The sequence below is a fragment of the Oryza glaberrima genome, chromosome 1 (assembly GCF_000147395.1).
Source record: "Oryza glaberrima chromosome 1, OglaRS2, whole genome shotgun sequence".
Taxonomy (NCBI): Eukaryota; Viridiplantae; Streptophyta; class Magnoliopsida; order Poales; family Poaceae; genus Oryza; species Oryza glaberrima.
In genome coordinates this window covers 11,019,928-11,033,043 of record NC_068326.1, presented here as the reverse complement: position 1 = coordinate 11,033,043, position 13,116 = coordinate 11,019,928, and the positions used below count along the sequence as shown (strand labels likewise).

General features: G+C 42.5%; 2 protein-coding genes across 2 annotated transcripts; both read right to left on the bottom strand.

Annotated features, from left to right (window-relative positions):
• Positions 1-792: 792 nt before the first annotated feature.
• LOC127777122 (uncharacterized) lies at positions 793-8,526 on the bottom strand. The gene is made up of 6 exons (XM_052303645.1): positions 8,161-8,526; positions 7,408-8,052; positions 4,509-4,819; positions 4,336-4,398; positions 2,525-3,015; positions 793-1,714 (listed from the first exon to the last, which is right to left on the bottom strand). Exons 2-6 carry the CDS (start codon positions 7,944-7,946, stop codon positions 1,043-1,045), a joined length of 2,076 nt encoding a protein of 691 aa, XP_052159605.1. The 5' UTR covers positions 7,947-8,052; positions 8,161-8,526; the 3' UTR covers positions 793-1,042.
• A 1,653-nt stretch (positions 8,527-10,179) lies between these two features.
• LOC127766233 (protein DELETION OF SUV3 SUPPRESSOR 1(I)-like) lies at positions 10,180-11,856 on the bottom strand. Its single transcript, XM_052291316.1, has 3 exons — positions 11,755-11,856; positions 11,524-11,672; positions 10,180-10,562 (listed from the first exon to the last, which is right to left on the bottom strand). The coding sequence occupies exons 2-3, from the start codon at positions 11,618-11,620 to the stop codon at positions 10,432-10,434; spliced, it is 228 nt and encodes a 75-aa protein (XP_052147276.1). The 5' UTR covers positions 11,621-11,672; positions 11,755-11,856; the 3' UTR covers positions 10,180-10,431.
• Positions 11,857-13,116: the final 1,260 nt, after the last annotated feature.

The following is a 13,116-nucleotide window of genomic DNA, read 5'->3' as shown; positions in this document are numbered from 1 at the left end:
TATGAAAACAAAATATTATAATGTCCATGACATAAATAGCATAATAGTAACGGGTGTTCACAGTTAAAAGCATAGCTATGATTGAAAAGTTAATTTAAGTCCGTGAGCTCATCAATACTTAAAACATTTAAAGTCCATGACATCATCAGCACTGTTATAATGTCAATGAAATAACATAATATTATAATATCCATGACATCAACTATATAATAGTGGAATGTACATAGTTAAAAGCATTATAACTAGAAACAATATTACAATAATCCAATACATAATTAGAAACATTATAACAGTAATCCAAAATTTTAAAGTGCCAGCACCAACATTATTACTATGTTATCAAACAACATAATATGACTGAAGAATATTATAGTATCCATGAGACCATGACATCAATAACATAATAGTTTGAATTTCAACAAAATATAACAAAGTGTTGTTCCTTAATTATTGTTCAAGTATCAAAATTCACATTTTTAACAGATTTTGATGTCATGTAGCATTACCATGATTGTTTTTTTTTCAAATCTTCTCCATATTTTTCAGCTTGAATTTGAATTTTTGCGAATTCTACCGAGTTCCCTTCTTTTTCAGGATTCAAACCAGCTCACATCGATCAAAAACTGCAAAAAGAAATGTGGTGTTCGTTGAATTTGCGAGCCCTGCGGCCAACTCTGATCCAAATAGCTAGCAGCCAGCCAGGGGGTCATACCTAAATGCTGTCACTAAAAAGACCAGATATCGAAATAGTGCCATCTTGGCTGCAGCCATCTTTGCAGTACAAGCACAACATGAACAGTATCAAACACGACATTTCCTTTAGACAGCACAAGATAATTGTACTATTTAGTCTGGCAGCCCAAAAGAAAAAGGTATGGCTAAACCATTACGAACCCTCTTTATCTAGACAAGCTGATATATACACTAACTTACATGGCGAGCACATAATAACGTATAGAAATAAATTTCAGCAGCACGGAAAACATAAAAAGACGCGTCTGTGATACATACACAATCCTGAAATTGGAGAGACTGCTTTGTTTCAGTAAATTTTCGGCTTCCGGACCCTCTGACTTCTCCGGCTATTCACCGCCACCAAGACTGCCTTTTCAATCCTCGGTTTGGAGGGGGTGCTTTCGCTTATATCCTTCCTTGCAGCACAGGATGAATTCTCAGCTTCCTGCTTCTTGGTAGATGAGCATGACTTTCCAGCTTTTCGCTTCTTTCCAGTTGAGTGAGTCTTCACAGCTTTCTTCCCTTCATCTGGGGCTGTGGTCTCCTCAATTTTCAGCTTTTTTGCAGCTGGGGATGTGCTCTCAGTTTTCTTCTTTGTAGCAGGTGTTTTAGAGGCCTCTTTACTCTGGGTCTTGAATCCAGATACAGGACCACTACCCTCCTTCATTTTAAGTTTTCGCCTCCTCTTTCCAGAGTAGACATGCTTCAAAGCTGGTGGTTTTTCAAAAACCGGTTCTTGCTTCACCACTTGACCAGGCGTACTCCTGGCTTCCAGGGAAACAGAAGCGTTCTCAACTCTGAATGGAGCTGAAGTGCTTGTGACTTCAACAGGGGAAGAGTTACTTCCAACTCTCAAATTAGCAGTTTCACAGACCTTCTCTGTTAGTTCTAATGATTTATCCATCGGCTGCTTGGCGTTCTCAAATGGCTGGTATCCTTCATTGGCTGCTTGATTGTCTATGAGGACGTCATCATTGTCCTGTGAAGAGTAAGCTAACATTGAAAAACTTGACAGCCCAACCAAATAATTCTTGATCACAAACAGTTGTAGGATGAAGAAATAAAGAATATGAGATAATCAAAACTATCTGGGCACTGGAATTCCATTGTTCCAAAGAAATACAACATACTAGAACTGCATAGCGTAACCAAAGAGTGAATTCCTTTAGCACATCGAACTGATTTCCTTCAATTCTGCAAGAATCCTACTCCCTCCATTCCAAAATATAGCAACCTAGTACACAATTAGACACCACCTAATACTACGAATCTGGACAGATTGCTAGATTTTGGGACGGAGGGAGTAACAAATACTGCACTAGTCCAAGGCAACTCATGTCACGCATTACCATGCTGCACATCTGACATGGGTCCCAATCCCATGTTTTTAGACTTACAATCAGCGACTCCACTAGGTTGGGTGAGGGGAACAACAAAGTCAATAACCCTACTTTACCACTAACGTAAGAACCATATGCAGAACGTAGAACCAATAATCAACTATAATTGTATCCGTGAGTGGCCCACATGCACACCTAACTCCAATTCTTGTTCCATTGGAGAATAACACTTTTTGACACGCATTATTTATTGGAATTCGATCCAAGAAATCCACACTATTTTAATAAATGCAAAAAAAGAAGTGCTATTCTCTCTACTGTTAATGGGAAAATTGAGGATTGTCATCCCCAATATTGTCAATTGAACATTCGTTCAGTCTAGTCAAAACATTTGTATGGAAGTTAAGTAATCAAATAAAAACATCATAAGGAAAGGATCAAGGACTTACTTTGCACAAATCTCCCATATGACCATTTGGAAGGAGTAAATCCACAGTGATGGCTTTCTTATGTGACTGGCACCTCTCTCCACTTTTTTCTTCGCTACTGTACATTGTAACTTCTGTTTGGCAATCTGGTGCCCTCTTAGACAAAGTAGATATTACTGCATGAGCTGGTTTATCCTCTTCCTTCGATAAAATGTTTAGATTCTTCTTTTTCTTTGATTTACTATATCTATCTTTCTTATATGAGAATGACCGTTTTTGAGTCCTTAGCCTCTTCTCAGACACCTTGATATGGGCATGGTCCACCAAGGAAACCATGTTTTCTTGTTTTGAACGAACCTTACTGAGACGATCTTGTAGCCGAAGAACTTGGGACCGAATACCATCAATTGTCAAAAGAAATTTCTGCAGTGTGAGTTGCTCCGCAACCATATCATATTCCTTGGGCTCAAGCAACCCAACAGTATGGATCCCACCTTTAACATCATTGCCAACTGTAGGAACGATCGTATAAAGAGTTAGCGTTGGCAATGAGAAATCATGTAAAATTCAGACATTAGGTAATGAAGATAGATTTCATTTTGCAATGCCAACATAACCAATGTCTGAATAGCTCAAGTATGCTGCCCTTCATTAGTTCAATCCAAAATTATAATGGATAACACTAAAAATAAAAGTACAAAGATACCAAAATGTTTACATCGCGGTAAGGAAAGATGTGGGTAACACACTGACAATGAGATGTATACTACTTTTAATCATTAACAAGACACACATACATTTTACCAAGGATACCAGCAAGGTGTCATTTATAGCCAAGCTTTTCTCCGTGACTGTGAACTTACCATTGGGGCTTGTGGGCGTTCCAGCCCCACCTAAATTGGAACTCCCCAGGTACCCAGTCCATAGGCACTAGCAAGCTAATTCAAATAACTGGCAAGGGGCAGCAAGTACGCTTGGTCTTAGACATGGCTGGCAGCTGGGACTGGGAAGAATAAGATGCCACACTGGGCTGCCTTGGTCTTAGATTAACTGGTCAGGCTTAGAAGTTGGGTGGGTCATCAAACTTCTACCTTATGTTTACCACCTAATTTGGGCTAGAGTTGCATTGTTCTGTTGATTACCTGGGTAATGGATAGTCAGGAAATGGGAGTGATCTCAATTGGGACCTGGGAAAGACTTAAAGCATAGCATGCGGACAGGCAATGAATGATTGGGCGATAGGGCGTGGGTTGCCCGCACGGTTTCTAGGCAAGGACGTCAACACGCATTGGTGGACACCAGGCTGGGTCCTGGTCAACTGTGCTGGCAATCGTGGCGAGGACACACATGCCATTCTGATTACTATAGGCTGCGCAGATGAATCATTCAACACCTAGTTATTAGTGCATTGTACCTGATCATCAGTACAGTGTTGCTATGGTCTATTTCAATGTTGTGTTTTTAAGTATTTAGAAATTAAAAATGCAGCAAAATGTTTTACATTTTTCATCTCCATTTGGTTGATAAGTTCTCACACATTCAAGGCCATACCATCCATTAATACAACAAAGAGGAGATGAAAACAAGCAGCTCAATCGGGAGAGGAACCTGTGAAGTGTAGGGGAGAACTTGCGACACGCAAGCACTTAGCTACTGATAGATTTAACAGTCCTTAAGCTCCTAAAGACTCTATTATCAATTAACCACTAGAAATGTGACACACATAATTAGGTAAATTGCAGATTGGTTTAATGCAAAACTTTGCTAACTACAATGCTTCCTGTGTAAACTCCAGCACAACTATACAAGTGGACACACTACCATATACATACCTGGGCCACTGCTATCGTCATCAATTAAGATGCCATCTGTTTCAGCACCCTTATTCTGTTTATCTGTTAAAGAATGCAAGAACTTCATTACCAACAAATAGGAACCTGGTGCAAGATTAGACAATGCAAGAAACTGTTATCCTATTCCTAGAAAAATGAAATGAATGCCCTACCAAAGAAGTATGACAATATCTCGTGCTTCTTGATGTACAATGAGGTATTCACAGTTTCTTCAAGTCTTCTCCTCTTTCGCCTCTCCATACAACTATTTTCACGGCCTTTGGAAGACTGTACTGATTCTGACCTAGAACCATTTGTCATGTTTACTGCCTGCTGCAATTCTTTTCCTTTGTTGATTAGAGCAAGCTCTCGGTCATACTTCGACACTTGAGATAAAAGGTCCTTCATGCGCAACTCTAACCACTGACATCTCCACATCATTGGGCGGACAGCACTCCTCCACTCAGCAGTTACCTTTTTCTTTCTGAAAGATAGTTTGTACATGTTAAACACTGACACAATATGAAAGCATATTAAAATTAATAGAATTTTTTTCATATGAAGTTACAGTGGGACTCAACTCTGGTATACTGATATGTATGTTACATTCACGACTTGGAAGTATAATGTTCTTTTTTTAAAAAAATGAAAACGTGTGTATTTATAGCAAAGCTAACACATATAATGCATTTAGATTGTGGGAGTAACTTATGTTACATACACAAATTTAAAGCAAAATGTATGAATTTTGATTGTGTTACATACACAAATTTGAAGAAAAATGTATGAATATAAGACAAAGATCAACATGGCATGATATGTCTTCAGGTTGCACGAGGAACTTATGTTACATGCGCAAAACAGAAGCATGGCATATGAATATGTGACAAATGCTAGCAAGAAGGTATGCATATGAATGTGACAAAGCAAGAAGGATGGCTATGATCTTTGAGATTGAGCCACCAAGGTACGCAATGAACAAACTGGCTGCTGGTTCATGTTCCTGGCCATGCTAGCTCTATGCATCCATGAGTTGTCAGTTCGGAGGATATCTGTAGACATCAAGTAGCTGCCCAGGCTCAGCGCCGACCCTGTTCTGATTAGACCTGCCAATGGGGAGGGTATATGAGTATTACCCGGCCATACCCATCCCCAATTCCGCATACCCATAAAACAGAATCCCCAATCTTACCCTCCCCAATTTCCCCATTAATCAAATTACCCATATACAGTGGGTATTTGGGTAATTGGGTAGAACGATCTAACCAGGAAGCAAAGCAAAGAACTAGCAACAATGGAGCCAAGATCTTGGAAAATGCAGAGATGATGAATTTGGCCATGGTTTTGTCAGGCCGTTCTCCAAGAAGCCAACGTATCTGGCCATTCACCACCGTGCCGCCAAGGCGCCACCCAAACCTGAGGAGGATCCAGGAGGAGCCACACAGCTGGCAGCAGCAGAAGAACGGAATGGGAATGTACACGACATCACTCTGCGGCGTGCACCGTGCTGCACAGGTTCCGCAGGCCGTGGACGAGCGCATGGACACTTCGCTCCGGCAGGAGAACCAATCGTTGCTCGCCACACGGGGCTGTGTCTTCTCCCTCCTGCTGCTCCTCGTCAGGGATCACCTCGTCAGCGTCGCCAAAGAGGTCCGGCAGCTGCACGAGACTGGTGAGCTGACACGTCCTGCACTCCCGCAAGGTGTTCATCGAGGAAGAGGGATACGCCATGGTGTCAGCTTCTCTCAGGATTTGGGGAAGAAGCAACCGGAGAGAAAGATAAGATTGGTCAAACAGGTATACGGGCACCACCCCCCCGCCCCCACCCTATTATAAATGGGTATATCCAGACCCAGCCCATTTCTAATGGGTAAAGCAAATTTTACCCATACACTACCTGTTTACCAAGGGTATGGGCATGGATAAAGGTTATGGTTATCCCTCGGCAAGACTAGTTCCAAAGCCTCCATCTGGTACCCACCCCGATGCCGCTAGCACTGAAGCTAACAATATGTGGGAGGAGAGGCGAGGAGTTAGCCAGTGTGCCATGTTTGCTCAGGAAGACTTAGGAAGAAGAGCAGCCCAAAGTACAAAAGCTTGGCAACAAAACATAGTCCAATGTGAAAAGGAGTGTTAAAGCCTAGTCCAACATGAAATTTAGGTAATAAAATATAGTCCAAAGTGCAATTCACTCTTTCTTTATTTTTTCTGTATGTATGCAATTACACAAGTTCACTTCTAAATATTCCTGTTTTTAATTATCACCAATCTAAACATCTATGTTCCAATGAAATTCATGGATTCCCCAATCCTATGTTCTGCATTGTATTCATTTCCTATTCTTGTGTTTTCTTCTATTCTTAAGCTTTAATTTCTCGTGTTCTAATTGAGCCCTTAATTGGTTCACTGGTTATGACTGCTCCATATTCCAATTTGAGTAATTTCCATCAATTTTCATTACTCAAATTATTTATATTCTTTAACATAGTGTGAGAGAAGTCTGACAGTAATTTAAAAGGTTCCAATGTTCACTGTATTCAGAGTCTGCTATTATTACTGTTATACTTTCACATAAGCGCCATTCGAGGAAATAGGTACTACCACAATTTTGCATAAACTACATCTGTAAGACCAACAAGACTAAATCTGACACACTTATATCCATCCATACACAATAGATAAAATATATGGCCAACAAATAAAAAACATATGCAGCTGAAACAAATATTGAGAATGAGACTAACTGTACAAGTGAACAGGGCACCTTGTTAGTAAATAAATAACATCTGAAGTTTCACTTGGACATGATATACGAAGACATCTAATATTATCGAACTTTATATGCTCTAGTCATACAACTTTTAGATATACGAATCCTAGTTACGATATGGTTTGGCGGTTGAAACTTTAATACAACCTTCCTTTTTAAGATCCCCAAAAGCGCGGGAAACCTAACTGTGTAGTAAATTAGTCTCCAGTTGCCGTCTTATACTTGTTAATTTCCTCCAACAACAATAAAATCAATCTATCATTTAGTGCATACAAGGCATTGGAATCAATAAACAAGCTCACCTAGGCCGAATCAATGCTTGAACACCATCAGCATTCTCCGAAAATGGAGAATCCACTTCTGAACCACCATGGTCAGCCTCATCATCGGTCTCGCAGCAAGAGTTCCCAAATGAACTCGAGCATTCCGTGGTGTCCCCGTCTTCCTCGTCGTTTGCGGGATCAGCACTCGCCGCATCGATGTCATGCGAGGAGGATGCTACCGCCAAAGGGTCCGCGCCAGTAGGCTTGTTGGCAGGGGCGAGAAGGGCACCGTCACCCACGGGGTCATCCGCCGCGCACGCGTGCTCGGATTTCACCATCAGGCTCTCCCCGGCGCTACTCCTGCCCTGAACATCCGTGGCTCGTCCCTCGCCGTCGGAGGAGTCCAACCTCTCGCCGGAGCCACCCCCGCCCTGAACATCAGCGGCTGGACCATGGCTATCCGAGGAGTCCAGGGTGGTAGAGGCTGCAGCTACACGAACACCGTCGGGCTTGAGGGTGTTGTGGCTCTTCCCCCCGCCACACTCCCCCTCCGCATCCACGGCCGGCGCCGGCGCCATGGCTGGTAGATGCACCTCGCAACAGCCCGGAAATCAGAATTCCGCTAAGAAATCCGGAATACCTCTAAGCAAAACCGCGCCAGAATCGAGGAAACCCCCCCGGCACCTGCAGAGAGGAAAAGGAACACAGAGATTACGCCAGAGAAACCGCAACAGAATCCACGAACAGAAACAGCGCAGAATCGGACGCACGACGCGAGTAGAATTCGCAAACCTCGCGGCACCGAAACGAAAAATCCGATCCCCCCCCCCCCCCAACCAAGCGGGATATATAAAATCCCAATCGAACAAAAAACCTAGGGCTAAAGGCCACCCGCTTATAACGAGCAGAGCACCGAGAGAACGGGGTTAGGGGTGGGGGGGATTCAATCGGCTGGAATCCGCGGGCGCGAGGGCCTCGAGCTCGAGGCGAGATCGATTTGGGGCATGGCCCTGGCGCTCGCCTTTCCTTCGGCGCAGCTTGGTTTTATTTCTTTCGGGAAGAGGAGAGAGAGAGAGAGAGAGAGGAGAGGAGAGGAGAGGAGAGGAAAAGTTCCCAAGAAGATGCAGCAGCGTCACGCTGATCAAAAAGCAAGGTGAGGTCGGAAACTTTGCTTGGTTCTCAGGAGGTGGCAGCAACTAGGTGGTGGATATTGTTTGTTTCGGGGCGGTGCTGTAGTTGTACAGGGTTTATAATGTCGAGAGGACCTTCTGTTTTGGATTATGGCGGAATAAATTTTTTACGAAATCCGGTGTAAAGCCGACAGATTCCGAATAAATTTTATAAACCAAAATTTAAATACAAATTTCCTAAGCTTACCGATAAGCTCGCGAAAACCGGTCAGCTTTGGCGAAATCATCGAAATTTCAATTGGTAATCAGAAAAAGAGGTAAACTGATTTTTTTTCTTTTTCTAATTCGTTATTCTTTTCTTTTCTACTGTAAATTTCAGTAAATACATGGAATACATCATTTTTTTTTGAAAATTTATATCCCAACAGGTTTTGTAAATATCATACTATTTATAAGATTTTATTTGATTATTTTTCTTTTTTATCAATTCAAATTTGAATTTGGATGAAACTCATCAAAATGTCAGATGACTTCTACTTTCGAACCTCGTTGAAACCTCGAAATTTCGTCCGAAACGGCGACGATGCAATACTAGTACTAGTAGAGCCGTCCTCGTAGACGCCGAAGAAGTGGAGGCGCGCCGCGTCCGGACCCAACCCAACTACCCCGTGCTGCATTGGCCAGGGGATCAGCAAAATTCGTGAAAGACTCAAGGGTCAAGACTACGTCTTGGATTGCAGATTGACAGAGAGCCAGCGGCGTCGTCAAGCCCAAACAACTAATAATGTTTCTCGCTGATAGATTAAATTTTATAGGTGTCGACGACTATCGACGGTGCAGATGGCAGGAACGGAGCCCGGACGGTCGCTCGACCTGCCCGGGAGGTAACTCCGCCACTATAGTTTGAGATCTTACATAATTTTTAAGTTACTGACATGTAAATCCTCTTTGTTATGAATCTATCTGTCCTATCTGTCAATGACCTAAAGTCGGGGCAAGTAAAGGATCCTCCTCCCTTGGATTGCAGGATGTGGCTAAGGATTTTCCCTTGATTTTGATTTAGGTTGAGGACATATGGTCAGTTACGTGGATGGTTGTTGGGCTTGATGTCCCTTTTTTATTATTAAGTTAAAGATTTTATTTTGATTTTCGTCAGCATACTTTTTAACCAGTATTTTTCGTGTGAAAACATTCTATATAAAAGTAATTGCATGAAAATTTTCTATATAAAAGTAACTGTATGGTATGCTTTTTCAGTTAAAACTGTAACGTCTGCGTGAACCCCACAATCCGAACAATGTCTTTTAGACGTGTTTGGTTTGTGGTCTAAATTGATCTTTCCAACTTTTATCAAGACTAATTTTTATCAATGTTAAATTTCGACATGGCTAATCTTGACAAGATAAAATTGTGTTGGGTTGAAGCCAAAATAGCCTAAGCTAACTATTAAAATGACTTATTTTTTAGGCATACCAAATTTGACTTCAAAGTCACTAAAGACTATTGAAATTGCCAAATATTGGTAAGACCAATTTAGACTACAAACCAAACCAGCCGTTAATCACACCTTTCATGTCCATGTCTTCCATTTTCATCATGTTTCATCGTATTCCAGAGTTACACTACCGAAGCACAAGTAACAAACATATTATCTACACATTAATTAGATAAAAAAAAACACTAAGCAATGGCCTTTCTGCATTCACGGAACAAAAAGGTTCAGCCAGTTGAGGGATTACGGTTCTACAACCGATACCACTTTCTAGACATAGGCAATATAGTTTTATGAACCGTATTTGGTAATAAAATGTATAACGGAAAGGCATACCACAGAACAAGCAAAATGCTCGAGTTGGTAAATATAACAGTAAACATGCCAAATCCAGCAGATACCACTTCCTATCTGAAAGTACTGAATACAAGACCACAAGTTCTAGTTCTTCGATGGGATGCTCTCCAGCTCTTTCCTGAGCTGCAGAGAGAAGTCGTCATTGACATCATCGTCATCCCAGTCATCCTCCCATTGCTGAACTGCCTCGTTGCCTTCTTCCTTGTCATCCCATTCTGAAGTTCCAAAATGTATACGAGATGTCGTTAGAAATACAGTAACAAGTGTATGTCATGTGTATTATTTGAACAATAAATATACCAGTATATTGTTCGGGATGTTGCAAGGAACAGATTGAGATAAAAAAAAATTGCATACTTATTGAAATAAACCCTGAAATGTTTTTGTGGCTGAACTACAGAGTATCATCTACCTATCATCTATATTGAGCATCATTTGACCATCAGAAGTAAATGAAGCGTAATCGGACGGCCCAAAAAGAGTCACTTGTATGTCAAGAACTCGGGGCTGAAGGCAAATCACATCATCATAGGATGGAAATAAAGAAAATTGTTGCTGAACTTCTATGACAAACCATTCTTCATATGCTAGAGGAAAAAAATTGAAGCATGGGCAAGTGATAATTATGTACGAGCTTTGCGCTTATAGATACAGGAACCAATAAACATAAACATCATGAAAAAACACTGGTTCATACTACAAACGAGCCGACGTGATATACCGCTCAGACAGCACATTGGAATTCCCTAAGTTGCGGCATTGACACAAGAACAGATCCATAATCCTGATTTTTGGAGGGCGTAGACAGGAATTCTCTGACTAGTGGCGAAGTGCGACTATAATAATTGTACTGACACAAGAACGGATCCTTAATAGTACTGAATTTTAAAAGAACATAGACAGACAGAATTATGGTGAGCTAGTTTTATTCTTTTTTTTTTTCGGGTAGTTTTGTTCTTGTTATTTACCAACAGATTAAAGCTACTAAGCTAGGTGAGTAATTTGACAGGGATGACAAGACACTAATCACCAGATCACTGAACAGACAAGTAGACCACACGATTGCGTTGCGGCGAGACCTCTTGCAAGAAGAGCAAATCTAGTAGGACGCGCTAGATCTAAAGTATCATCATCAACAAAAAAGAATAGAGGACAAGGAAACGGATCGGTGCATGCCTTGGTCGATCTCAAACTCCTCGAACTCGTCGTCGTCCTCGAGCAGGTCCATCTTGGCCGCCTCCGCCGCCGCATCGGCCTTCGCCGTATCCGCCATCGGGGATCCTACAACCGCAAGAAATTAACCCCCGCCGGACGCAACGGATCCCCTGGATAGGATAGGCAAGGATCGGTGAGGCCAGCGAAAATTAGGGTTTGGATCCAGGAGGGAATCGGATGAACTGAACGCACCTTGGCGCTGGAGCTCGCGCGACCGCCGATAGGAGTCGATGTGCTTTGCTTGGGGTCGGGGAAAGGAGAAATACGGTAGTAGACGGGAGACGCCAGCCACGGCACGAGCACGATGGCAAATGGGCCGTTGTAGCACCACCTAGGCATTATGGGCCGGTAAGGCATGGCGAGCACAGCACGGCACGGAGGCCGTCCGCCCAAGTCACACTTCCTCTTAGGAATAAGTTAACTTTGGCTCCCCTAACTAGTGATCGAATCTAATTCGTATCCCTGATCCGCAATACCGGATGACCCCTCAATTGTCAAAACCGGTGTAATTTGACTCCCACGGTGGTTTTGGATGACAGTTTCACTGACGTGGCAGCGTTGACTTGGTTTTCGTACTTCGTGGCGTTTAGATGGCATTAGAATTAAAAAAATAATAGATGATTCCCCGTGCTTTGCTGCGTAAATTACTAATCAATTCTCAATATATTTTTTTTTGACAATCAAACTAGGAGTAAAAAGGAAAAAAATAATGAAACATTAGGGTTTATCAGTACTTATCATGAAATAAATAAATGATACGCGCGCTTTAATGTTTTTTGAAACATATTGATAATTTTATGTTAAATATTATAAAAAAATAATAGATAGATTTGCTAAAATATTGTGCAAATGATGTGAGGGGTGATGATTGGATATGCTTGTATGTTGATTGCATAATTAAATAAAATTGTAGATGATGTTGTATGCTCGCATGAGGTTAAATGTTAAATATGTAATTATTGCTAGTGGGTGATGATGTAACATGGTTGTGTGTTGAGTTTTAAACTTAGTGGGCTATAACTTTATAGAAAGTATAGATATGTGAGACCCATTTATCATTCACGAAAAATATTGTGGACCCACTGCCATGTGGGACCCACATGTTAGCCTACCTCTTTAACCCCTCCCCCTTCCTCCTCTCTCTCTTCCCCTTGAGCCGTGGCGATGGCGGAGTGGCACCAGCGGTCGTTGGAGCGGCGGTGGTAGGCGGGTGAGGGGATGCAGCGGCGAGTGGCGGACTTTGCGAGCGTGAATGGGCGCGCCATCTTCACCTAGCAGCTTGTCTAAGGAAAGGTTCCACACCTTGTCCCTGGCGAGCGCGGCGACACGGCGGACGATGAGCTCGGAGGAGTTCCCGAGGCTCTCGGCGACGCCGCCGCCGTCACCACCACCACCACCACCTCGCCCCCCCCCCCCCCCCCCCACAACCACCCCCTCCCGTAGCGACGGGAGGGCACTGCTGCCGCATGCTCGTCGTCGCGCCACTGGATCAGGAGGGGCCCACCCACGCCCATCGACCTCCTATCTCATCTGTTGCTACCGTCGGCTTTCGTC

Bases quoted from the DNA above. Each gene is read 5' to 3' on its own strand.
- LOC127777122 (XM_052303645.1), bottom strand. From the start codon at position 7,946: ATGGCGCCGGCGCCGGCCGTGGATGCGGAGGGGGAGTGTGGCGGGGGG. The intron at 3,016-4,335 runs GTATGTATATGG...TCGTTCCTACAG, and splicing joins TGACGATAGCAGTGGCCCAG to TTGGCAATGATGTTAAAGGT. The intron at 1,715-2,524 runs GTAAGTCCTTGA...TACTCTTCACAG, and splicing joins ATATGGGAGATTTGTGCAAA to GACAATGATGACGTCCTCAT.
- LOC127766233 (XM_052291316.1), bottom strand. From the start codon at position 11,620: ATGGCGGATACGGCGAAGGCCGATGCGGCGGCGGAGGCGGCCAAGATG. The intron at 10,563-11,523 runs GCATGCACCGAT...TTGGAACTTCAG, and splicing joins GGAGTTTGAGATCGACCAAG to AATGGGATGACAAGGAAGAA.